This window comes from Rhinoraja longicauda, chromosome 12 (genome assembly GCF_053455715.1).
Source record: "Rhinoraja longicauda isolate Sanriku21f chromosome 12, sRhiLon1.1, whole genome shotgun sequence".
Lineage (NCBI taxonomy): Eukaryota > Metazoa > Chordata > Chondrichthyes > Rajiformes > Arhynchobatidae > Rhinoraja > Rhinoraja longicauda.
Window position 1 is genome coordinate 38,845,199 of NC_135964.1, and position 25,078 is coordinate 38,870,276.

General features: G+C 39.7%; 2 protein-coding genes across 11 annotated transcripts in view; one reads left to right on the plus strand and one right to left on the minus strand.

Annotated features, from left to right (window-relative positions):
• Window positions 1-25,078, minus strand: part of cmss1 (cms1 ribosomal small subunit homolog) — a 239,891-nt gene that overhangs the window by 185,232 nt on the left and 29,581 nt on the right. For 2 of the 10 annotated variants that reach the window (XM_078409576.1, XM_078409581.1), the window contains exon 2: window positions 10,735-10,800. The exons of 7 other annotated variants lie outside the window; for them this stretch is intronic. The gene's annotated coding sequence lies outside the window, so the exon portion shown is untranslated. Of the gene's footprint in view, window positions 1-1,220; window positions 1,318-10,734; window positions 10,801-25,078 lie in introns of those variants that run through there. One more of the 10 variants, XM_078409579.1, reaches the window with a different exon arrangement.
• Window positions 8,501-11,366, plus strand: filip1l (filamin A interacting protein 1-like). Its single transcript, XM_078409572.1, has one exon. The coding sequence runs from the start codon at window positions 8,610-8,612 to the stop codon at window positions 11,091-11,093; it is 2,484 nt and encodes an 827-aa protein (XP_078265698.1). The 5' UTR covers window positions 8,501-8,609; the 3' UTR covers window positions 11,094-11,366.

Below are 25,078 nucleotides of genomic sequence, written 5' to 3' on the forward strand. Positions count from 1 at the left end.
AGGAAGCACCGTCTCAAGGCAGCAGCCAGGCCCACACGACCCTATCCACAAGGGTAGGCAACTTCCTCACTCCCAATTAAGGGACAAGGTGACCTCACCGACATCACCCAGCCAGCAGCCACGTGCTCCCGCTCCACCAATGGCGGCCGCCCGGGCCGGGAGGCGGGCTGCTACGCAGCGCCCGGGCCTACACTGTCCGGGACAACAGCGCCCCCCGGGCTACAGTGTCCGGGCCTACAGTGTCCGGGCCTACAGCACCGTCCGGGCTTAATACGGGACAAAGGTGGTCCCGTACGGGACACACCAATTTACCCCAAAATACGGGATGTCCCAGCTAATACAGGACAGTTGACAACCCTACTGTCCACACTCTCATCTCGCTGTTACTGTTGGGAAGAAGATACAGGAGCCTGAGAACCGTTACCTCCAGCTTCAAGAACACCTTATTGCCATCAACCATTAGACTCAAGAACACCCTGCACACCACTAAACATATCCTTACCTCAGTACCTAAGATTGCTCTACCTATTTTGGCTTGCCCTATCACAGTCTGGTTTGCCGAGAATAACTGATAATTTTGTTGTATATTTATGCTTTGCTTAAAGTGCCTGTAAAGCTGCTGCAAGTAGGAGTTTCACTGTTTTGGTCCCAGTACAGATGAAAGTTAAGCACACTTGTGAGCACACAAGACAATTCCTTGGCCCTGGCAGCAGCATCCTATTGCTCAATATTCTTCTTTCTGATGCTAACCAGATGCCACTCTTCCACAGTTTCAGGTGGGAGACTGGATGTGCAGATGAGGATCTGGAGTGAAAATCTCCTGGGATACATGTTGAGGAAGTCTCAACAAATTGCTCTTCCCATTGGGTCCTGTCTATGTGACTCTTAGTTTTGGGTTAAAGTTCAACTTTAGAAGCAGGATGCAGCCAAGTGAACAAAAAAACACTCCCACACTAAATACAGAGTTTCTATGGACCCATTAAAATGTTATCATCATATAATCTGTACTTTTTTAATCTACTAAAATAACTGAAAGTCAAAAATATCCTGCCAACTAGTCGTTGTTTATAGACATAAAAATAGAATTGTTTATTATTACAGTCAGTACACTTTTTCTGACATTTGCTCAAATTTACGTAGTTTATATGGACTTTAGCCATCATGTATACAATTATATCTAAATAAGAAAACAGCCAACTTCAAAATGTCAATTCAATTACCTCAAACTAATTCTGTTTTTGGCCTCACAAATGTCTGGTCACATTGTAAAACAAAATCAACTATAATTGCAAAAGCAAAGGACAGCAGGTACTGAAATCTGGCTGGAAAAAAACAAAGAATGGAAATATTCAGTAGGGCAGGCAGTATTTGTGGAGAGAGCATCAGAGTTAATATTTTTTAAAAGACAAAGTTCTTGAATAATTCAACAGGTGAAGCAACATTTCTGGAGAACATGGATTTGCAACGTTTCAGGTCTGGATTTTGAAGAAGAGTCTCTACCTGAAACGTTGCCAATCCCCATTCTCCACAGATGCTCCCTGACCTGCCAAGTTACTCCAGCACTTTGTCTTTTTTTGTAAACCAGTATCTGCAGTTCCTTGTGTCTACAGAGCTCATGTTAACTCAGTTTCTATCTTAACAGGTGCTACCTGACCTACTGAACACATGTAAACTTCTGCACATCATTGTTTTTTACCTGTAGCACAGAATTTGGAAAGGACATTTTATCACGAGTCAGCTACTATAGACAAGAGACTGCATGTTTCCAACAAAGTGAGCTTGCCAAATTCAGATTTCAAACTGAAAGTTATAGGAGTTTAATATTTCCTTCATAGAGTACAAAAACAAGGTCTGATCAAATCCTAAAAATAAGCAGAATAGGCCTCAGCCAACTACCATGTAAAATTCTGGGCAAAGTACTTTATAGCGACCTTTGAGAGGATGTAGCAGATTTACAAGAATGACCCCAGCAGTGAGGAACTTAAGTTATGTGGAGATAATCAAGAAGCTTGGATTGTTCCCTTGCGATCAGAGGCGATTAAATCACAAAAGATTTTGATAAGAATAATAATAATAATAATAATAATAATAATGCATTTTATTTATATAGCGCTTTTCATATACTCAAAGACGCTTTACAGAGATTTTGAGAACATAGGGAAATGAATAAATAGATAAATAAGTAAATAAATAAATGAACAGAGAAAGGAGACAGAAGGTGAGGTGACCTTCAGTGGTTGAAGGCAGTACTGAACAGGTGAGACTTCAGTGATATACATGCAGAAACTGCTTCTGTTTTAAGGAGGTTCAGAATCCAGAAGGCACAGATTAAAATAATTATCAAACAAAAGAATGATGATCACAGGAATGCCGATCACTTTCAGCAACTGATTTTCAACTTTACAATTGTCATAGCAATCATGGTCCATAAAAAAAGAATTCCCAGTTATGATGCACACACACATATATGTTTTAAACCATAAGTTGAGAAATATCCTAAATTTTTTTCATGACATTTGGGAAGAGAATGGACAATTGGATAATTGACATTACATTGCAATGAAAAGTGGTGACCAGCAGGGTGCTTCCAAAGATAATATTGTTTATAAATTTCATACAAAATATTCCATTTGGATGTAAATATGATAATTTAATTTTGCTAATTATACTGGGATTGTCATTATTTGACAATGATGGCAGATGCAAACAGATTAAAATCAGTTGGAAATGGCTTGAAAAGAGGGGCAGAATGCTGAGCGTACACACAGGATGTTGTTTAAGGAGGATTTATGGAAAATTATAAAGTTGGACAGGGCAATTGCTGTGGGAATATAAAAGCAAATGTTGTTAGTCTGCAGGACAAAAAATAGAAAAGGATGTTACGGTACTTGTTTCAGCAAAATTGAAGCATAAATTATGCAGTAAACTATATTGTATAGAGCTACAAAAATAATTGAAAATATACAGAATTGCATATGTTTCTATAAGATACTACGGAGAGTTAGATAGAGCTCTAGATAGAGCTCTAGGGGCTAGTGGAGTCAAGGGATATGGGGAGAAGGCAGGCACAGGTTACTGATTGTAGATGATCAGCCATGATCACATTGAATGGTGGTCTCAATGGCCCCCTCGAGCACCTATTTTCTATGTTTTTCTATGTTTTCTATGTTTTTATATCCTGAGTAACATGCAAGCATGTGGGAATAAAGAGGGAATGTGGGTATGCTTTTGGAACCCGTAGACACTCACGTCATTCTTTAAAAGAAATGGTGCTGGAGTGTGGCTATCAGTACCAAAAAATCCACTTTCATAGATGGCAAATGCAATAAGGCCACTTTGAGCTAGGGGAGGAGAAAACATATGCTTCAAATGCATATGATGAGGTTCTTTTGTTGGATAATGTCAGATTTCTTGGTGGGACAGCAATTATCTAACCAGCTGGAAAGTATTCAGCACATTTCTGACTTGCGCCTTGTTGTTGGTGGAAAGGCTTGGAAATTTTTTCTTAGAAATTGACGAAATGTGAGTTTTACTGATATTTTTGGCCTGCCTCTGATTGTTCTTGACAATGTAGTGATCACTGCTGTACTTCAAATTAATAACTGGTATCAGAAGGTGAGTAAATTGCTCCAGCAATTCGACCTCTGACTTCTTTCTGTAAAGGTGATCACATGGGTAGTCCAATTTATGTACTCACAGGAATTTAGTGATGATAATTCAGTAGATTCCCAATGGGAATAGTTACGCTCTCTTATCGGTTTGGCCATTTCCTTGCACTTGTCCATGCCCGAACTTGTCTATATGAGCACTTGGCTTCATTACTGGAGATTCAATGTGAAATAAACACTCTGCAATTTTAGGTAAACGTCCCTAGTGTCAGCTTTATCGTGGACAGATGGCATCAATGAAGCTGTGGAAGTGGCCAGTCCGAAGACATTATCCCTTCGGAACTACTGAAGGAATGTCCTGTTGCGCAGATAACTGGCCTCCATAACCCTCAGCCAAGTAGGAATCTAGCTAGTGCAGAAATTTCTGCAAATCCCTAATTAGAATAGTGCAGATAGCTGAGAAGGTTGTATGGCTGGTGGTGTTTGTAAAGATTTCAAAAGGTGGAAAGGTCATGTATGAGAATTTTAAAATTCACTTAAATCATTACATAGTGAAAGTTAGAACTTGGGCCTGCTGACTTTTGGATGATTAGGCCTGAGCGTGACTGCCCTTGACAATTTGAATGATAATGGCACCTTGGAGTCCTGTTAAAATTGAATTTCTGGCCTTGTGAACATCCCTAATTTCCATTAATTGTAGTTTTGGAGGAAGTACTATATTACCTAAACTCAGGGGTTTCCACCCTAAACATTTCCTTAGCACATCTTTCACCCTTTATGAGTTAAAACATAGAAACAGAGAAAATAGATGCAAGAGTAGGCCATTCGAGCCAGCACCGCCATTCATGGCTGATCATCCAAAATCAGTACCCCATTCTGCTTTCTCCCCATATCCCTTGATTGCGTTAGCCCTAAGAGGCATATTTAATTCGCTCTTGAAAACATCCAGTGAATTGGCCTCCACTGCCTTCTGTGGCAGAGAATCCCACAGATTCACAACTCTCTGGGTGAAAAAGGTTTTCCTCATCTCAATCCTAAATGGCCTACCCCTTTTTCTTAAACTGTGACACCCTGGTTCTGGACTCCTCCAACATGGGGAACATTTTTTCTGCATCTAGCTTGTCCAATCCCTTAAGAATTGTATATGTTTCTATAAGATCCCCTCTCATCCTTCTAAATTCCAGTGAATATAAGCCCAGTCGAAACATTCTTTCATCATATGTCAGTCCTGCCATCCCAGGAATTAACCTGGTGAACCTATGCAGCACCTCAATAGTAAGAAAGTTCTTCCCCAAATTAAGAGACCAAAACTGCACACAATACTCCAGGTATCGTCTCACCAGGGCCCTGTACAACTGCAGTAGGACCTCCTTGCTCCTTAACTCAAATCCTCTCGCTATGAAGGCCAACATGCTATTTGCTTTCTTCACTGCTTGCTGGTCTTGCATGCTTACTTTCAGTGACTGATGTACAAGCACACCCACGTCTTGTTGCACCTCCCCTTTTCCCAATCTGACACCATTCAGATAATAATCTGTCTTTTTGTTCTTGCCACCAAAGCACTTCCCTCTGGAAGGCGACTCCGGACTGTCAAAGCAGCCACAGCCAGACATAAAAACAGCTTTTTTTCCACGAGTGATAGTTCTACTCAATAAACAAAGTCTGTAGTCTCTTTTTTGCTCTGGTTTATTTTCACCCACATGTTTAGACCGTAATGTTGTATCCTTATTGTTTTGATGTGGTTATGCTTTATTCTTAATTGTTAACTGTATGATTGTGTTGTCATTTGTGAGCGGAGCACCAAGGCACATTCCATGTATATGCATACTTGGCCAATAAACTTATTCATTCATTCATTCAAAGTGGATAACCTGACATTTATCGAAATTATACTGCATCCGCCATCTATCTGCCCACTTGTCCAACCTATCCAAGTCACCCTGCAGCCTCATAGCATCCTCCTCGCAGCTTACACTGCCACCCAGCTTTGTGTCATCTGCAAACTTAGAGAGGGTACATTTAATTCCTTGTCTAAATCGTTAATATATATCGTAAATAACTGGTGTTCCAGCACTGAGCCCTGTGGCACCCCACGAGTCACTGCCTGCCATTCTGAAAAGGACTCGTTAATTCCTACGCTTTGCTTCCTGTCTACCAACCAGTTCTCTATCCATGTTAATACCCTACCCCAATACCACGTGTTCAAATTTTGCACACTAATCTCTTGCGTGGGACCTTGTCAAAGGCTTTTTGAAAGTCTAGATACATCACATCCGCCGGCTCTCCCTTATCCATTCTCATTAAAAGCCTTCATTAAAATAAAGGCTTAATAATACAGTTTATTAAAACTTAATCATCCTATGTGTCCCGTTTTCAAATGTTGTTTGTTAGCAAATCCTAAGAATTGCCTTGATAAGCCAGGGATGTTCCAGGAGTTCAAATTAATAATTTCATTTGGTTACTTTAGGAATTCAGCTAAACAAAAATTGGAAATGGCAAAGGGTGATGGACTCCAAAATAAAACTGCTCAAATGGCCAATGTAATCACCATAACATACAACAAATATTAGACACAAAATGCTGGAGTAACTTAGCGGGGCAGCATCTCTGCAGAGAAGGAATAGGTGATGTTTCAGGTTGAGACTCTCGTTCAGGACCCGAAACATCACCCATTTTCTCCAAACGTCTCCAGAGATGCTGCCTGTCCTGCTGAGTTACTCCAGCAATTTGTGTCTATCTTTGGTTTAAACCAGCATCTGCAGTTCCTTCCTACACATATAACAAATATTGTTTGTTGGTTTGTTTTTGGTTTGAAGGACAATAAGTACCACTGCATAAAATTATAAAGGTAAAACTTCAGTTTTCATTGAACTGCAACATAATCTATTGTTTTTAAAATTGTTCAATAATTTATTTATTTCACTACTATCTATTCAATTTGCATGCATTAGTTGTCACATGATAATAAAATGACTGTGGTCCGCAAAGGACAGTTTATTTACCCTATTCTTCACGCTATCATTGTTCAGGGAAAAAATATAAACCAGTGCTGCCAATATCACTAATTTCACAATTTTAAGAATTACTGTTCATAAAAGTTTACGTATCCTTCATTCTGTTTGAATTAGATTGCAAATTGTTGCATCTAGGCGTTCATTACAGATCTAAATTAAGAATTATTCAGGGTACCTTGGAAGAAAAAAAGGTGTTATCTTAGCATTTCCTCAAACCCACACACTACCACAGAGAACACAGGCAGCATAACTCCCTGGATTCAGGATCTTTTTTAAATGCATTAATGTTTGAATACTTTTGAGGACTAGCTCAATTCCTGCAGAAACTGTTTAACCTGCAGTGATTACCATCGAAGCAAGATTACCTGAACTTCAGTAGTTCAGCTGCAAGATGTGCTTGTGTGCACTGTATGACTGAACACCAAGTCGGTGACTAACTTGATCACTGAAGCATATGAAAGAATAGATCCTAACACTCGATATCTGCAAGATAAAAATTATCTACGAACCAGTCCCCTCTAACAATAAAGATTCACAGCAAGCGTTAAGAAAACATGGATCACTTCTTATACGTCAGGAGCCACCACTTAGCGAAAACTGGCATCTAAAGATGAAATTCACCATGACTTTAAATGCAGTACTAGATTGGTTAAATGAGGGAATGGATATCTGAGATCATAGTCTCAGATCTGGCATAAAGATCATGGTCAAACAGATAGCAGTGATCCCTAGTCTGATCAGTGCTTCTGAGATCAAGAGTACTCAAACAGACATCTCAAGAAAAAAAAATACCAACAAATTATTTAGTTGGATACAAAATTTATGGTTATCACAGTCAGGCTGTGTATAAATGTGAACTGCGAGGGGAATTAGACTGAATTGTCAAGTCTCTGAAATTAACATTACAAATTTTATTTTTGTTGCAAGCTATATAATTAATTGAAGAGTATCAAATCAGATTTCATTTCATTTTCATTTAGTTAACTCGCCAAAAAAGAGAACAAATGATCTTAACAAAACTGCATGGTGCCAAATCAACTTGGAACTCAGGCTCTGAATAACAATAGTTAACAATTTTCTTCTTCGGCTAATAGCAAAATAGCATGTTCATGATGAATATATTTGGATATTTCTAATGATTCCGAATGAAAAATAATGGGATTATACAAACCTCAAGTAATTACTAAATTAGGAATAATTCCATGGGCTCTTAAATGTATTACATTCTCCTTTTTAGTTCAATGTGCATAATTCTGAGTTAATTACATTTTGACAACATGATGAAAGCAAACATTTTTACAAAATGATTTTAGTTCTGAACACTACCAGTACATAATGAAAACATTTAGCATCTGTGGAAGGAATTGATCCATTCTCTCCACAGATATTGATTGAATTGTTATGTTTCCAGCATTTTCGGCTTTCGTTTCAGATGTCCAATATCTACAGATTTTTATTGTAATTTTAGTTGAGCATTCAAAATTACTTTGACTTGTAACTTACAAAATATTCTTATTCAAATGATTAAGGGGAAGCTATAGAACAATTTTGAGAAAGTAAATTCCAGTACGTATATCAGATAAATTAATGTGCTTCGACAAAGAGGCCAATTGCATTATCTCAAGTGAAGCAGCTTTTCATATTTAACATATTTTTCCCTTTCAGATTGAAAAAGCTCATTGAACAAGAAAAAGCCTATCGGGTGAAAAAAGAACAAGAAAATGCCAAGAAGATTGCAAAGCTAAAGGAAGAGCTTACCAAGCTGAAATCATTTGCATTGATACTTGTGGATGAACAGCAACGGCTTTCAGAGCAGCTCAACCAACAGAGTCAAAAAGCCCAGGCTCTATCTGTCGTTGCACAGCAAGCTCAGGAAAAAATAACAGCCTCTGAGGAAAGGGCAACGGAAGAAGAACATAAAGTGTTCGTTCTCGAGATTGAATTGCAAACACAAACCAGTAGATTTTATCAGGAACAGGAAACAACAATGGCCAAATTGACCAACGAGGAAAGTCAGAATCGACAACTCCGACTAAAATTGGCCACACTCAGCCGACAGATAGATGAATTGGAGGAGACTAATAAATCACTGAGGAAAGCAGAAGAAGAACTGCAGGATTTAAGAGAAAAAATAAACAGAGGCGAGTGTGGAAATTCCAGCTTGATGGCAGAGGTAGAAGTTCTGCGGAAACGTTTGTTAGAAATAGAAGGAAAGGATGAGGAACTTTCAAAAATGGAGGACCAGTGCAGAAATCTCAACAGAAAATTAGAAAAGGAAGAAAGCCATAGCAGGAATCTAAAAACTGAGGTGGAGAAACTAAAGAAACGAATAATGGAATTGGAAAAATTGGAGGATGCCTTCAGTAAAAGTAAACAAGAATGCTATGTGCTTAAATGCAACCTGGAAAAAGAAAAAAATCTAACTAAGCAATTAGCAAATGAATTGGAGACTTTAAAAGTGCGAGTTAGGGAACTTGAAGCAATTGAAAATAAACTGGAGAAAACAGAATTGGCCATGAAGGAGGACCTAAGCAAGCTTAAAACATTAACTGTAATGTTGGTTGATGAAAGAAAAAATATCGCAGAAAAGATGAGGCAAACAGAACACAGATTTCAGAATGCAAATGCGCAACTTCAAACAGAGGAAAATAAAGTTACAGTTGTGACAGAGAAACTAATTGAGGAAAGTAAAAATGCACTTAAATCCAAAGCAGAATTGGAAGAGAAAACATACAACTTAACTAAGGAAAGGGATGAGCTTAAAAAGAAGCTAAAAGTCGAGGAGGAGCGCGGATATGACATTTTGTCCAAATCTAATCTGATGAAGAAGAGACTCCAATCTCTTGAAGCGATAGAAAATGAGTACCTGAAAAACAAAGGAAAACAAGAGTATCGCAAATCCCCTTCATGTTTACAAAAAAATGACAATAAAATCAGAGAATTAACTCATGAGGTTGAAAGACTGAAATGCAAATTGAAAGATGCACAGGTGGTAGAGGACGATCTAACGAAGACAGAAAATGACTATGACTCACTGGAGCATAGGTACTACGATGAGCAACAGCAGCTAAAATTACTGACAGGGGAGCTTGAGACCATGAAAAGGGAACTAGCTCGATATAAACTAGTAGAAAAGACCGAATCATCTCACGAACAAATCTTGTTTGACAGACTCAGTGAGGAGCAGGCAAAATCAAGCCATCTAACAAGGGAAGTGGAAGCTCTCAAAGACAAAATTCATGAATATATGGCAACAGAAGACTTACTATCTCATTTTAAAGCAGAGCAGACATCAATGCAAAAAAAGATAACTCAACAGGAAAACAGAAACAAAGAACTAGCAAGGGAGACCGAAAATCTTACCAAAGAATTGGAAAGGTACAGAAGGTTTAGCAAGAGTCTTCGGCCTGGCATGAATGGCAGGAGGTTTGGAGAGTTGCAACTCTGCTCAAAAGAGATCCAGACTGACTCCATAGACAGTGAACCACCTGATTACAGAAGCCTTATTCCTCTAGAGAAAGCAGTAGTAAATGGAAAAATGTGTACAGAAAGTGAAGAGACCGATTATAGTGCCCGAGATGTTGATCAATCATTGCAAGTCAACTACAATTCATTAACTGTAAACAGTGTCAATAATAATAAGAGATCATGGACACCATGGATGAAGAGCAAGGAAACCTGTGCACAAAATGGAAATGCTGTATCCAAGCTGAATGGAAATCTGGTTCAGGCAGGTGAAATGGTGCTTACTCAGAAACAAGGGCAACCTCTTCATATAAAGGTAACGCCGGACCATGGACAGAGCACAGCTACTCTTGAAATCACAAGTCCCACTTTTGATAATTCATTTTCCTACACCAGTACAGCAGTTATCCCCAACTGTGGTGTTCCAAAACAAAGAATTACCATTATACAAAATGCCTGCCTCACACCTGCAAAGTCAAAGTCAATGGATGGATACTGCACACCAGAACGTGCTTTATCACCCCTAACCAGGACTACAATATCGAGATCAAAATCCAGAACTTCAGACTCATGCAGTTCAATAACTCCTGAAAGAACAATGTTGCCTATTCAAATAGTTGCTCTAACTGCTAATTCCATAAACTCACCAGATCGAACACTGTCTCCTGAGCCAAAGGACATCGCCTCAGCTCATACCATCTTTAGAGTTTCGCCTGAAAGGATACAAGGGCGTCAGATACAGAAGTCCAACACTAGTCCTAATGTAATTACCACTGAAGACAATAAAATTCATATTCACTTAGGTAATCCCCATATTCAAGCAGCCACACCCGTTTCAAGACCAATGAGCCCCTGCAGTACAATCCACGAGATCAGAACTCCAGCCATATCTAATGGGACGCCAAATAAGTCAACTAATAAAATCACCAGCTGCATTACTATCACACCGACAGCCACTCCTGCCCCACGCCATTCACAAATTACAGTAAGTAATGTCTATGATTAACCTCCCTTACCCAACCCAAACCCTGATGAGAATAACAATGCTCTTAGTTTCAGTATTAAAGGATCCACTTACTTTACCTGTATCTTTTGTTTTAATTTTAAACTGGTTTGTGCATGCTTTGTATAAACCCTACGCCTAATCAATATCATCATGGAATTGTGTGTACATATTATAAACTGTAACTCCACAACATTAAAGACTTATATAAAAGGTCAATCACCATTTAATCTGCACATGTATAAAATCCAAAAATTGTATTTGCTTCTGATGTTAAAGGGAAAAAAAAAATCAGATACATATTGTAATAGAGAAAACAGTTCAAATAGCAGTAAACATTAGAATAAGTTTGCTTGTTGAGTTTATTTTATTTTTCCCATCTTTTGCACATTTTAAGATATATTTTATCACTGGAAAAGTTTGAGGTATGCTCATTGGAAATCGCCTTTATCCATGATGTCTGCTGATGCAATTTCAAATTTTGTTAAATTGGGAACCACTACAGATTATTTATCTCTGGGAACAAAATGCTAATCCAGTTAGGCCTGATTTCTATGTACAATTCTAAGACCAGCAAATTATATCATAGAATTATAATGCACAGGAATATTCAAAATGTTCATTTGAAATCCCTCTACTATTTCAATGGAGGCATTGCCCAATTATTTTACATGTATGCAAGTTCTATGAAAATGAGAAAGACAAATTACAAATGAATGCCATGAACATTCATACGATCATTTCAGTAAATACAAAACTCCTGTGACTAATGCCAAACAGCACACAGCTTCTAACACATGTAAGCAATATTGCTCAGGTAGGCATAAAAACTCTGAGCATGGAAAACAAAGAAAAAAATAGGTACATACTGCATGGTTTGGTAAGACTAATGTTAAAGTACACGGGGCAATGTGCTTGTTCATTGACTTTATTTCCACAAGATAGAAAAAAATTGCCACCTACAATTCTGGATCTAAACAGCTTAGAATTCAATAATTAGAATATTCATTTTCTGATAAAGTAAACAAAACACAAAACATAAAGAATGAGGCTTACTAATACACTGAATTTAAAAAATGATATCTCAATGGTTAACCAAATTTATTGGTCATGGGTATAGACGCAAGGAACTGCAAATGCTGATTTACCAAAAATGACACAAACTGCTGGAGTAATTCAGCAGGTCAGGCAGCACCTCTGGGGCCAAAATGTCGCCTACCCATGTTCCCCAGAGATGCTGCCTGACTCGCTGAGTTACTCCAGAACTTAATATCTTCATTGGTTAATAACTTGTTTAGAAACATCAGTGAGACTTAGTATTTTTCATTGTTGCAGAGTAAAACTGGCAGAATTTTTGATATTCAACCATCTGTTAAAAAGTGAAGATCAATATAGTGCACTGCTGCAGGTTGTATCAATGAAATAATTAAGATGCGATTTTAAAATAATTACCCACCCTGAAACACTTCATGCCAATGGAAAAAGACATGTTCAATCTGCGACATCAAATATTTGAACAGTGATGGTGATTTCATTGAATTGTGAAAGCAAAATTCTTATTGGGCTTGTTCGCACTGATATAAGAGCTTGCCCCTGCCTGGGATGTTCAGAACCAGAGCTTGCAGTCTCAAAGAAAGGAACTAGCCATTCAAAATTAGGCTAGTGTATCATTTAATTCACTAGCCAAAAGAATTCAGCCATTGAGTATATACCAGTCAGATTTTTTGTTATTAAGGTGATCAAGTGATACAAAATTTGTGCAGGAAAATGGTGCTGAGTTAAAAGTTCAGCAATGTCCTTATTTAACAGCATAGCAAAAACAAGTGGCTGAATACACAAGACTGGGAACAAGGCAGGAGTAGAACATCAGGCTCTTCAAGGCTGCTTTGTCATTTAATATGATCATGGCTAATCTATGATGGCCTCAACTCTTTTGTGCCATTTTTCCATAGCCTTGTATTTCTCAATCTATCAAATATTTATCCACCTTCATCTTAATACTCCAAATAATCTAGCTTCCTTCAGGCACTTGGGCAGAGAATACAAGAGATTCATCATGCTCTGCAAAAATGTTTTTTTACGTGTCTTGTTTTAAATGACTGGCTCTTTATCTTGTATGTAGAAGGAAAGTGCAAGAGTCTTCCATGAGTGAAAACATCCCAACGTCGATGCTAAAGATAGACACAAAGCCCTGAAGTAACTCAGTGGGTCAAGCAGCATCTCTGGAGAAAAAGGATAGGCGATGTTTCGGATCAGGACCCTTCTTCAGGCTGAAAGTCGAGGGGTGCGGGGTAAAGAACTGGAGGCGTGAAATGTCTCTGCTTCAAATCCCCTCATGATCTTATACATTTCATCCTCTTTCTTCTAAGCTCCAAGGAATACAGGCCCAAACTATTTTGTTTCTCTTCGTAGGACAACCCTCTCATCCCAATAATTAGCCTGGTGAATCTCTTTGCATTCCCTCCAATGTTATTATATTAATTTTAGATAATGGGACCAAAACTGTATGTATGTATGCAGTAATCCAGATGAAGCCTCGCCAAACACTACACAATTGAAACAAAACCTCCTTATTTTTAAACCCCAATTGCTAAACAATGGCCAAAATTCCAATTACGTTCTTCTTGAACCTGCTTGCCAGCTTTTCATGCTTCATACACAAGATCCCTCTGTACTTCACTCAGTTATAGTCTCTCCATATAGATAATAAACAAGCCCGTGTGCTATATATACATCTGCTATAGTCCAAGTCAGCATGGATTTATGAAGGGGAAATCATGCTTGACTAATCTTCTGGAATTTTTTGAGGATGTGACAAGTAAAATGGATGAAGGGGAGCCAGTGGATGTCATGTATCTAGACTTTCAGAAAGCCTTTGATAAGGTCCCACACGGGAGATTTGTGAGCAAAATTAGAGCAAATGGTATTGGGGGTAGGGTGTTGACATGGATAGAGAATTGGTTGGCAGACAGGAACCAAAGAGTAGGAGTAAACAAGTCCTTTTCAGAATGGCAGGCAGTGGTGAGTGGAGTGGCAAGGCTCGGTGTTGGGGCCAAAAACTAGTTACCATATATATTAATGATTTGGATGAAGGAATTAGAAGTAACACTAGCAAGTTTGCAGATGACACAAAGCTGGGTGGGAGTGTGAACTGCGAAGAGGATGTTAGGAGGTTGCAGGTTGACCTGGACAGGTTGAGTGAGTGGGCAGATGCATGGCAGATGCAGTATAATGTAGATAAATGTGATGTTATCCACTTTGGCAGCAAAAACAAGGAGGCAGATTATTATCTAAAAGGTGTCAGGTTAGGTAAGGGGAAAGTGCAGCGAGACGTGGGTGTCCTTGTACACCAGTCACTGAAAGTTGGCGTGCAGGTACAGCAGGAAGTGAAGAAAGCTAATGGCATGTTGGCCTTCATAACAAGAGGATTTCAGTATAGGAGTAAAGAGGTTCTTCTGCAGTTGTATACGGCCCTGGTAAGACGACATCTGGAATATTGTGTACAGTTTTGGTCTCCTAATTTGAGGAAGGTCATACTCATAATTGAGGCAGTGCAGCGAAGGTTCACGAGATTGATCCCTGGGATGGGGGGACTGTCATAAGAGGAAAGATTGAAAAGACTAGGCTTGTATTCACTGGAGTTTAGAAGGATGAGAGGGGATCTCATAGAGACATATAAAATTATAAAGGGACTGGACAACTAGATGCAGAAAAAATGTTCCCAATGTTGGGCGAGTCCAGAACCAGGGGCCACAGTCTTAGAATAAAGGGGAGGCCATTTAAAACTGAGGTGAGAAGGAACTTTTTCACCCAGAGAGTTGTGAATTTGTGGAATTCTCTGCCACAGAGGGCAGTGGAGGCCAAATCACTGGATGAATTTAAGAGATAGATAGAGCTCTGGGGGGCTAGTGGAATCAAGGGATATGGCGAGACGTTGGGTACAGGTTACTGATTGTGGATAATCAGCCATGATCACAATGAATGGCGGTGCTGGCTCGAAGGGCCGAATGGCCTCCTCCTGCACCTATTTCCGATGTTTCTATAACTTATGCTCTTAATTGTTATTCATCATAAGAGCATTAGGAGTAGAATTAGGCCATTCGGCCCATCAAGTCTACTCCGCCATTCAATCATGGCTGATCTATCTCTCCCTCCTAAACCCATTCTCCTGCTTTCTCCTCATAACCTCTGACGCGTATTCATTTTTATCTATCAATCACAATTTATTTTGAAATCTGTAAAGATTATTGATTAGCCTCCCTGCTGCTTGTGCTGCTCACAATTGCCCCTGTGAAATGCACCAAATTCAAGTGGAGGTTGGAAGAGACACACACCATGTCTGTATGATTTCGCATGCTAAAATGTTGTGGCAGTTTATTTTTGCAAGGTGAACGTTGGATGCTAATATTTTACTGTTGATATTAAAATCTAACCCAATTTCTTTATTTCTTGTCAAAAGAAAAGCTAGTGGGTTCAACATGTAACCTTCCACAACTTCGTCAGAAAATTAGAGATGCAAAAAAAAAAATCTGAAATACAAAGATAGCGGAAAGGACAACACCAACAGATTTGCCAAATGTTTTAATTATATCAAATCTTATGGATAAGAAAGATGCTGGGAATTGCCTGCATGTACTAGGCTAAACATCATGGATGGAGTTCAGGACTCCTGTGTGAACACATCCCACACTCAGTGTTTACGGTCTCACAGCTGAGCTATAATATGGACTTTAAAAATCCAATATCAAAGCCCAAATTTGTTACAACTCCCTTGCACTTACACTCCACTAAATCAGCACCTCATTAGACCAGCAAAGAAACAGCAAGCCCATTTATTTGAATGTAGAAGAATGACTGTGTAACTTAATGTTTTAATCGTTTCATAAGTGTTGTAAAGTGCTTTCGTTTTTACACTTTAAAAAAACCATCTTTGTTCCACGGATTTTCAAAAAATTACTTTTTGATGCTTTTGAATGTCTCAAAATGTCAGAAACATTCAGAAGCATTCAATGTCCACAACACCATTGAACGTTGGCAAAACTAAGCCTGTGTCTTTGTCATCTCAATTTTTAACTTGTCATTTTGTGAGAGTAGCTTATTCTGGCCCAACCCGTGCCTCACTACGTTGGATTTAGTGTGGCTTCTGCAAATAAATTTATTTTGGTTGTTACCATGGCCTCACAAAACTGCATACCCAGGTAGCATGATTTGTCCAGGAATTGCGTCTGCATAAATCCGCTTTGGACAACTGTTTTGTATTTTGTAGTGTGGTATTTATCCAAATCTCTCAACATGATCCAACAATGTCTGCTTTTCAAAATCACTTCAACGTTGATCTATGTCACTTATACTGCACTGCTAATGACAATCAATCAGACTGGTGACAAATACATTTATAATGAAAGAGCAAATAAATGAACAATCATCATCAAGGCGGCGCAACAATTTTACTAATTAACAAGACTGCAAAACATAAACGCTGTTAGGATAGGAAAACTGCTACATTTTAGCGAAGGAAAAAGGGCGAATAAAATGCGTCAATTTCTGATGAAAGATCATCAGCTTGAAAAAACTGCCTAGGCTGACTGGGTTTTTCCAGCATTTTGTGTTTTTATTTCTGAATCTGAACATGTGCAGTATTTTGCATATGTAAACTATAACCAATCTGTACTTGTATTTACAGGTATATAGAGGCTTTTGTAATAGTTTGCTTAAATTCCCTTCAATCAAGATGACTGCAGGGTGAACTAATCATAGGTTTTAACATGAAAGTGCATTCCATTGTTTGCCAAGAAACAATTTATTCCAGTGGGAAAACCCATTTTTGATGGTGGTGGGAGGGAGGTGGTCAAAATGACCTTAAAACTACAGCTTAAGAAATAAATCCAGTAGCAATAATTTATAAAAGAATTGTGGAAATTTGCAATTCTTTCCCTGAAGTGATACAAGCAGGTTTTCAAGGATTTAGATCAATGATTGGAGAAAGAACATTTCAAGGCGACAAACAACTAGGTTTATTATAGTAAAATACAGGAAAAAGTATTAACAAAGCAGCAAATCTCATGCCCTTTGTCCCGTCGAGTCTTCACTGATAGGAGCAGTGGCTGGTAGCAACGAGACACACGACCTTCTACCCACCAGGGACTCCTGCTTGTGATGGCTGGTCTGGAGAATTTGAGGGTTCTGGCATCGTTCTGGATCCTGGTCCAAGGTGAAGACCCGTGAGCTCATTCACAACATGCACTTAAATACTCAAATGCCCTTCTTCCATAATCTACAAGCAACAGTCAACTATGTGTTTAAAACTATAGATCCTTTGTAATTATGGGAACAAGGCTTATTAATTATATCAGGGTTGAGTTAATCCCAGATGTCTTTGGGAATGAACGTTTGTCTGTCTTACTACAATATGTCTTTAACACTGCAAGATCTGGAGGTCTTATGATTTACTAGCTCTTCCAAGTGAGCCCAATTATTTTCTAAAGCATTTAATTCTTTGCAAGGCTGCTTGCTCGACATAGGAATTTTTAACTGACAACTCAATTTTAGCTGTAAAGCTAATTTTAACCCTTACATTACACTCTCTAAAAGCATGTAGATGCAATTTCAATATACAGGAATACGTCTCCAAGATATTTTAGTGAGCAAGGATACTGAAATATGGTGATGAAAGTTCAAAGACCAGAAAAATAAAGAAAAGTCTGAAATATCAACTGCTGTTATTTATAGATACTCATCAATATATTTTAATTTTTTTTGGTATTTATATTGAAAATATTTCTCACGGATTTAAAAAAATGTGATTTTATTACACTTAGATCAACACTGAATAGAAATCTGAAACAAATATGAGGTAGATTTTCAGTGATTCCCAGGCTTAGAACACATATAGAATTAGGAGATATGTAACAAACTTAATTACTGGTTGGAAGAGCAGTAGGCACATGGGAGCATCACAAATTACAGAGTCCCCTTCAAATTATATACCATCTCATCTTGGAAATAGATTACCACTCCTTCATTACCGAGGCAAAATCCACAGCAAGGTGAAAGTGCTTTCACCATAGGACTGCAGCAGCCTCATGATGACAATCTCATTGGCAAATAAGAAGAGGGATTAAATGCTGGTCTCGCCAACAACACAAAGAGTTAGTACTATGGAAAATTCTCAGTGAGATTAAAATTCGATAGCTGGAAGCTGTCCTATTCTATTTCCTGACAGTTCACAATTTATACCATTAACATATTAATTGGGCTACAAGGATCAGCATCAACATTTCTAAATGGCTATCAGAATCAAATAACTGTTTTTGAAAAGTTGGTAGAATGACAACAATATGAAAGTGGAAGGGATAATTTAATATATTGGAAATAATACTGGAAAAAAGTGGTTGAAGGAGAAGATCAGTGAGATTTTGGGTTTAAAGTCTAAGATATATTCTGGGGAAAAGACTGTGGCTATTCTCCATATCTATGTTCTTTATGATTTTATAAACCTCTAGGTCACCCCTTAGGCCACTTCCACGCAGGGAAAAAAAAGAGCACGCCTATCCATACTCTCCTAACTCAAAACCTCCAGATTCATAAATCTCCTCTTCACCCTCTCCAGTTTAATGACAGGCTTCCAAGAGTGGAACTCTACACAGTACTACAAAAGTGGAGTGTCAATATCTTGTACAGGTGTAACATGATGTCTCAACCTCTGTACTTAATACACTGGCCGGTGAAGGCAAATGTATCAAACAGCCTCCTCACCAACATGTCTACCTGTGTTGCCACTTTCATGAAACTATGCAACTGCACCCCAAGGTCTTTGTTTTACAATACTCCCCAAGGCCTTGCCATTAACTGTGCAAGTCTTACCCTGGTTTGTCTTACCAAAATGCCACATTATAGGCCAATAAGAGTCCCCTGAATGGTTGGAAAACTATTGCAGAGGATTCTTCAAGATATGAATTACCCTCATTTGCAAAAGAATGGGCTGAGGCACAATGGCACAGCGGCAGAGCTGCTGCCTCACATCTGTTTAGTTTATAAATTTACAAAACAACACTGCAAGTCAGGCAGAATTGAGGGTGGGAAAGGATAGATAACAGTACGGATCTTTAGACTGATTGCAGTAGGACGGAGAAAACTAGAAAAAAAGAAGCAAGGGCAGGACAAACCTGGCAAGTGGTAGATGGTTACAAGTGAAAGGGGGGTTTAATTGGAAAATGAGGGAAGTAACAAAGGCTAGAGATGAAAAGGAGAGAAAAGGGTTTCGGACAAGAGGAGTGAGATGTAAAGCGAGAAGGAAGGATATAGATGGAAGGGAGAGGTGGGGCAAAGAGGGGGGAATAAGAGATAAATTAATAATCAGGAAAGGGAGATGAGTATGTGAAAGATGGGAAAGGAGAAGGGTAAGAGGGGTTTGACTTGCAGATAGTTGGAGTAAGTGAAAGACTGGAGGTGAAAAGGAGACAAATGGGGGCAAGAAAGGAGATGAAAGGAGGTGTGATATGTCCTTAAGTACCCAGTCTCTTGCAAAATGAGAGTAAATCATATCCCAAAGAATCCTCTGCAATAGCTATCCAAGCACTTAGGGGAGTCCTATTGGCCTATAACTTCCTGGGTTCATTTATTAAATCAGCTGATCAAATTTGTCAAAGGTCACAGAAAAAGCAATATGATAACCGACCAAAAAAAATGCTTCAGTGATGCTGATCAAAGGATAAACATGAAACCAAACACAGGGAAACACTCCTACCTTTCTGTGAAGAATGCCATGATATGCTTTCATGTGAATGTAAATGAATTGATGTAGATGTGGTTTCTTGCCTCATCTAAGAGACAACACCTGGAATGCTTCAGCTGAGCAAGGTACAATGCCGTAGAAGATTCTATGCAGCAGTCAGCACATTTCATTGAACTATTTTTTTAATGTAAAGCCAGAAGGCAGTAATGCGGGTTACAAGGACAGGGCTAAAGACAAAGGAGGGGCCAGAGGAGTGGGGGAAGAGTTAAAATGGAAATATGGGATTCAGGGTTGGGAGATAGGTCCGTGAAGGAGGGAAAAGGAGAAGGGTGATGGGATTGGGGGGGGGGGGGGGGGGGGATATAGTGGGAGAAATGGGAGCGTACAAGGTGGGTGTGATGTAAATAACTTGAAGTTGGATCATTTAAGATTCATACCATTGAGTTGTAAGCTACTCAAGCAGAATACGTGATGCTGTTCCTCCAGTTTGCATGTGTCCTCCTCATTCTGCCAATAGCGGCGGTCAAGGACAGAAAGGTCAGTATGGGAAAGGGAAAAGGAGTTAAAATGATTATCGAACAGGAATTCCAGCAGGCCTTGGCGAACTAAGCACAAATGTTTGATGAAACAATCACGTAGTCTATACTTGGTCTTGCCAATGTAAAGGAAGCCGCATGTGGAAAATGGCTATACAGCAAAGGACATGCTACTGGTTCGTTCAGCCATCAATATGATCTTGTGTGCATCACACCCAAAACTATTTTCCCGATCAACCCAAAACAATTCAATTGACTGGGCAAAGTAAGAAAATATAAGAATGGTCAAACAATGGTTCTTTATTATCACATGTACAGATGTAGTGACATTCTTTTTTCGCATACGCTTCAGTAAAGTATCGCCATGCCCAAGCACAATCTCTGATTAGTACAAATTGTACAGAAATAGTCCAATGAGACAGCATGCAAGAGCCACCAGGTTTTGGCATCTTTTTCAAAATCTGGTCCGGTCCATGCACTTGGTCCTCTGGAACAGCGCCCAAACCAAGCGAGCCCCAGGCTGCTGCACTGCCTCCTGCCGTTGCCTCCGTCCAGATCGTCGAGCAAACCAAAGTCCGTCTCCTCGCCCCGCCACCTTCAGCCTTTGTGCTCCAGGGACTCCTCCCACAGCCAACCTTGAGGGTGCGGAAGGCAAGACCCTTACTCTCTTACTGGATCTTGCACTTGCTTCCGCCATCACCGGATCCCTCCATCCTCCTTTCCGGTTCTCCAGTCCTTGGGGGACAAGCAGGGGCTAGGCCACCAGTCCCTCCATCTGGTTGCACGGCCCACAGATCCATGCTTCCAAGGCCAATCAATGACAAAAGCATCTTCTAATCTCCTCACCTACTACTTCAAGTAATAAAACTGTAATAAAACTTGATTAGGTAACCACTCTGGTTCTGATGTTACATGATACCCATCTCTTATGTGAGGTGATCTGAGACTGCACGTCCACTTTTCACTTCAATAAACTCAATGTTCAATACACTGATCATAATTAAAAGTCCAATTCAATCTAGATCCAACATGCCTCAATAAAATCACCACTGCATGCACTCTTCTAAATATCCACACCCAGATCTTGTATAATTTGCACTTATTGCATCTTTTGCATCCTCCGGATATCTTACATCCTTTTGAATCAATTATTCAGTAAAATCAATTAAATTAGCTGATGAAATTTTTCAAAGGTCACAGTAAAAAGCATTAAGATAACCTGCCGATAGAAACGTTTCAATGTTGTTGATCAAGGGATAAACATTAAACCAGACACAGGGAAACCCTCCTACCCTTCCCTGAAGAGTGCCATGATATGCTTTTGTACAAATATAAATGAATAACCATAGCCATAGTTCCTTGACTCATTTAAGAGACAACACCTTCCAATAGTGAAAAACAACACAATTTCTGTAAACTAAAAGTTCCGAGTACAGCTTTAAAGGAAAAATGTGGAGCTTCAGCTGAGCCAGGTATAATGCCTTGGAAGGTTCTATGCAGCAGTCAGCACATTTATTGAGTTTATTTTTTACTTCACTGTTCAAAATCTTGCACAAATTTAACAAACGTAGTCTACAAAGCGCAGTTAACAACAGTAGTGAAGAAATATTTAACATGTGATATTTCTATGTCCACAGTTGAAACAATTATTACTTTAGTTATTCAAGAAAGCTAAAATAACAGACAGAGGATGTTATTCATATGTTAAGCTTTCAACCATGCATGCTGCCAAAATCAATTTCCAGGGGAGCATTTTATTTCATGAAAAATATCAGTTTTCAGAGTGGAAATTTTTGATTCCTCCTTCAAACTGCCAACTGCAAATTCAATCCAGCTAATTACCACCCAATTAGTCTACTCTCGATCTTCAGTAAAGTGATGGAAGGTGTTCGTCAGAATAGAGTCCTTCCTTCTATCACAAAGTCAGAAGAGACTGGTGATTGCAAAATGTTTAATTTCTAAGCTAGTCAACACCTAAAGAAATCGAAATCTAAACAACATTCAGGTACGTGATACTTGCTGGAAAAATGCCAAGCAATTATTATCTCCGACAAGGGAAAGTCTAACCATCTCTTCTTTACATTCAAGACCATTATCGTTGCACCTCTTCTAACCTTGTCTTCTGCATCCGGTGTCCCCAATGTGGCCTCCTGTTCGTCAGCGAGACCAAGGTCTGCTGGATCTCTCGGTTGCTAACCTTTTTGGCCTCTTACCATTTCCATACTGATCTATCCGTCCTGAGCCTCCTCCATTGTCAGAGTACAAACTGAGGAAACAGCACTAGGGTAGCTTGCAAACCAACAGTATGAACAAAGAATTCTCCAATTTTAGGTAACTAAACCCACCTTCTCCTACCCCCTCTCTCCCCTGTGCCCCACCTGGACCTTAATGTATTTCGCCCTCCCCCTCCATTTCCAACTACATTCATCCTCCAGCTTCACAATTCGCAACTCTTCAATCTTTTTGAATCACACCTTCTGTTTTTTCATCTCTGGCCATGCAAGTAACTGTCTATCAACCCCCTTCCCCCCCTCACCTGCATCCACCTATTACCTGCCAGGCTTTGTCCAGCCCCTCCTCTGTCCCAGCCCCTCCTCTGTTCCTCCCACTCCTCCCCCTCCCCTACTATCAGTCTGAAGAAGGATGCGACCCGAAACATCACTCATCCATTTCTCCAGAGATGCTATCTGACCAGCTGAGTTACTCCAGCACCTGGTGCCTTCTCTTGTAAACCAGCATCTGCAATTCCTAGTTTCTTCATCTTTGCCGAATCTCCCACCATCAATACCCATTGACCACCAACCTATCTGTGCCAGCCACAATCATACAGACCAGGTTCAGCAACAAGGAATTTTGAAACAAGTGACTTATGTCCTGACACCTCAATATATTTCCACGAGAAACAACTAAGAAGTGTGATGAACAACTCTCCACTGGCCTGACTGAGTACAACTTCAACACGCAAGAATAGCTCAGCACTTTCCAAGGCAGGGGTGGTTGTGCAGCGGTAGAGTTGCTGCCTTACAGCGCCAGGGACTCGATTTGATCCTGACTACTGGTGATGTTTGTACGGAGTTTGCACGTTGTCCCCGTGACTGCGTGGGTTTTCTCTGGGTGCTCCGGTTTCCTCTCACACTCCAAAGACATACAGGTTTGTAGGTTAATTGGCTTGGCAAAAATTGTAAGTTGTCTCTAGTGTATGTAGGATAGCATTAGTATATGGGGATCGCCATTCGGCGCCGACTCGGTGGGTTGAAGGGCCTATTTCCACGTTGTATTTCTGAACTAAACAAAACTAAACAAAGCTGCCTGCTTGACCAATATCCCATCCATTACTCTACCCATTGGTTCACTTCAACACTGGCATATGTATACCCTCTTCTAAATACACTTCTGTCACCTGCCCTTGCCTCACCACCATCAATCCTGTAATCTCTCCTACCGAGGAGAATAAGGACAGTAGGCATGTGGGTTCACCGTCACCAACAGTTTGTCCTCCAAACTGCATGCCATTCTCAATTGAAAAGACAAACCGCTAAGACAGCCAATGGGTTCTTTATAAAAGCATTGAACGTATAAAAAGTAATTTTGATGGAGTAAATAAAGATGAAGCTTTTTCCAGAGACAGCAGTGAACATGAATTTAAGATAAATGGCTAAAAATCAGTTGTTACTGTGGGAAAAGGATGAACACAGTAAGTTGTTCTGTCTGTGATGTCATTTGCAAAAAGATGGTTGCAGCATATTTATTAACGAAATAGGAGCAATAAGGAGGGAAGAAAATGCTCTATGTCTAAGAGCAAAGAGCTGGGGGGAACGAGTCATTTTTAACATCCTAAGAGCCAGCATAGTATGAACTGTATGGGATCCTGCTGTTCTTTATGAATCCAAATATGTTAAAGTTAAATTTAAAATAAAAATGCCAGCAACTATACCTCATGACATTCAAAGGTATAGTTTGGAAGCAACAAACTGTTACATCATTAATTTAATGCATAGTAGACCAAGTGGACCCATTGGGCCCAAATCACTCCTGCATTGGTGCAGCACCCTCTCCCCCCCCCCCCCCCCCCCTCCCCTCCTCCCCCCCCCTCTCCTCCCCTCTTCTCCCCCCTCCCCTCCTCCACCCCCCTCCCTTCCCATGTCCCCCACTCCATCCCCCTCAACCCCCCTTATCCTCCCTCCTCTCCCCTCCCTCCACCTCGTCCCTCCACCCCCCTCCCTCCTTCCCTCCCTAGGAGATAGATTTAAACTTTAAAATTTGAATAACTTTAGAAATATAACACCGATTTCAATGCAACTTCTTCCATTAGCACCAAAGGGACGGCAGTGAGTAAGGTGGGCCTAAAATTGTCAGGCTATTGTGTACAGTTTTAGCTGTAGTTCAGGAACAAACAAACAAACGAGAGTTTTAGTAGATAGATGCTCAAATGTAATCCAATCGCAATATAATCCAATTATTCACCTTGTTTGAACAAAATAATTGTTTTCATCATTTATCGTCTCTCATGCATGCAGCAAAACTTCAACTCTCAAATGCTCATATGTTCCACTGATTTCTGAAACAAACATTTCTACTTAGAAATCCTATTGCAGCTTTCGTTTTCCATTTGCATCAATCTCCCAATCTCCACTTTAACAGAACTAACTGCTTGCTACCTTGACCATCTCGAACTCACGTCAGTTGTTGACCGCTGCAGCAAACCCAACAAACTGAAA

Excerpts from the sequence above, each read along its gene's own strand:
- filip1l (XM_078409572.1), top strand. The coding sequence starts at position 8,610 with ATGGCCAAATTGACCAACGAGGAAAGTCAGAATCGACAACTCCGACTA.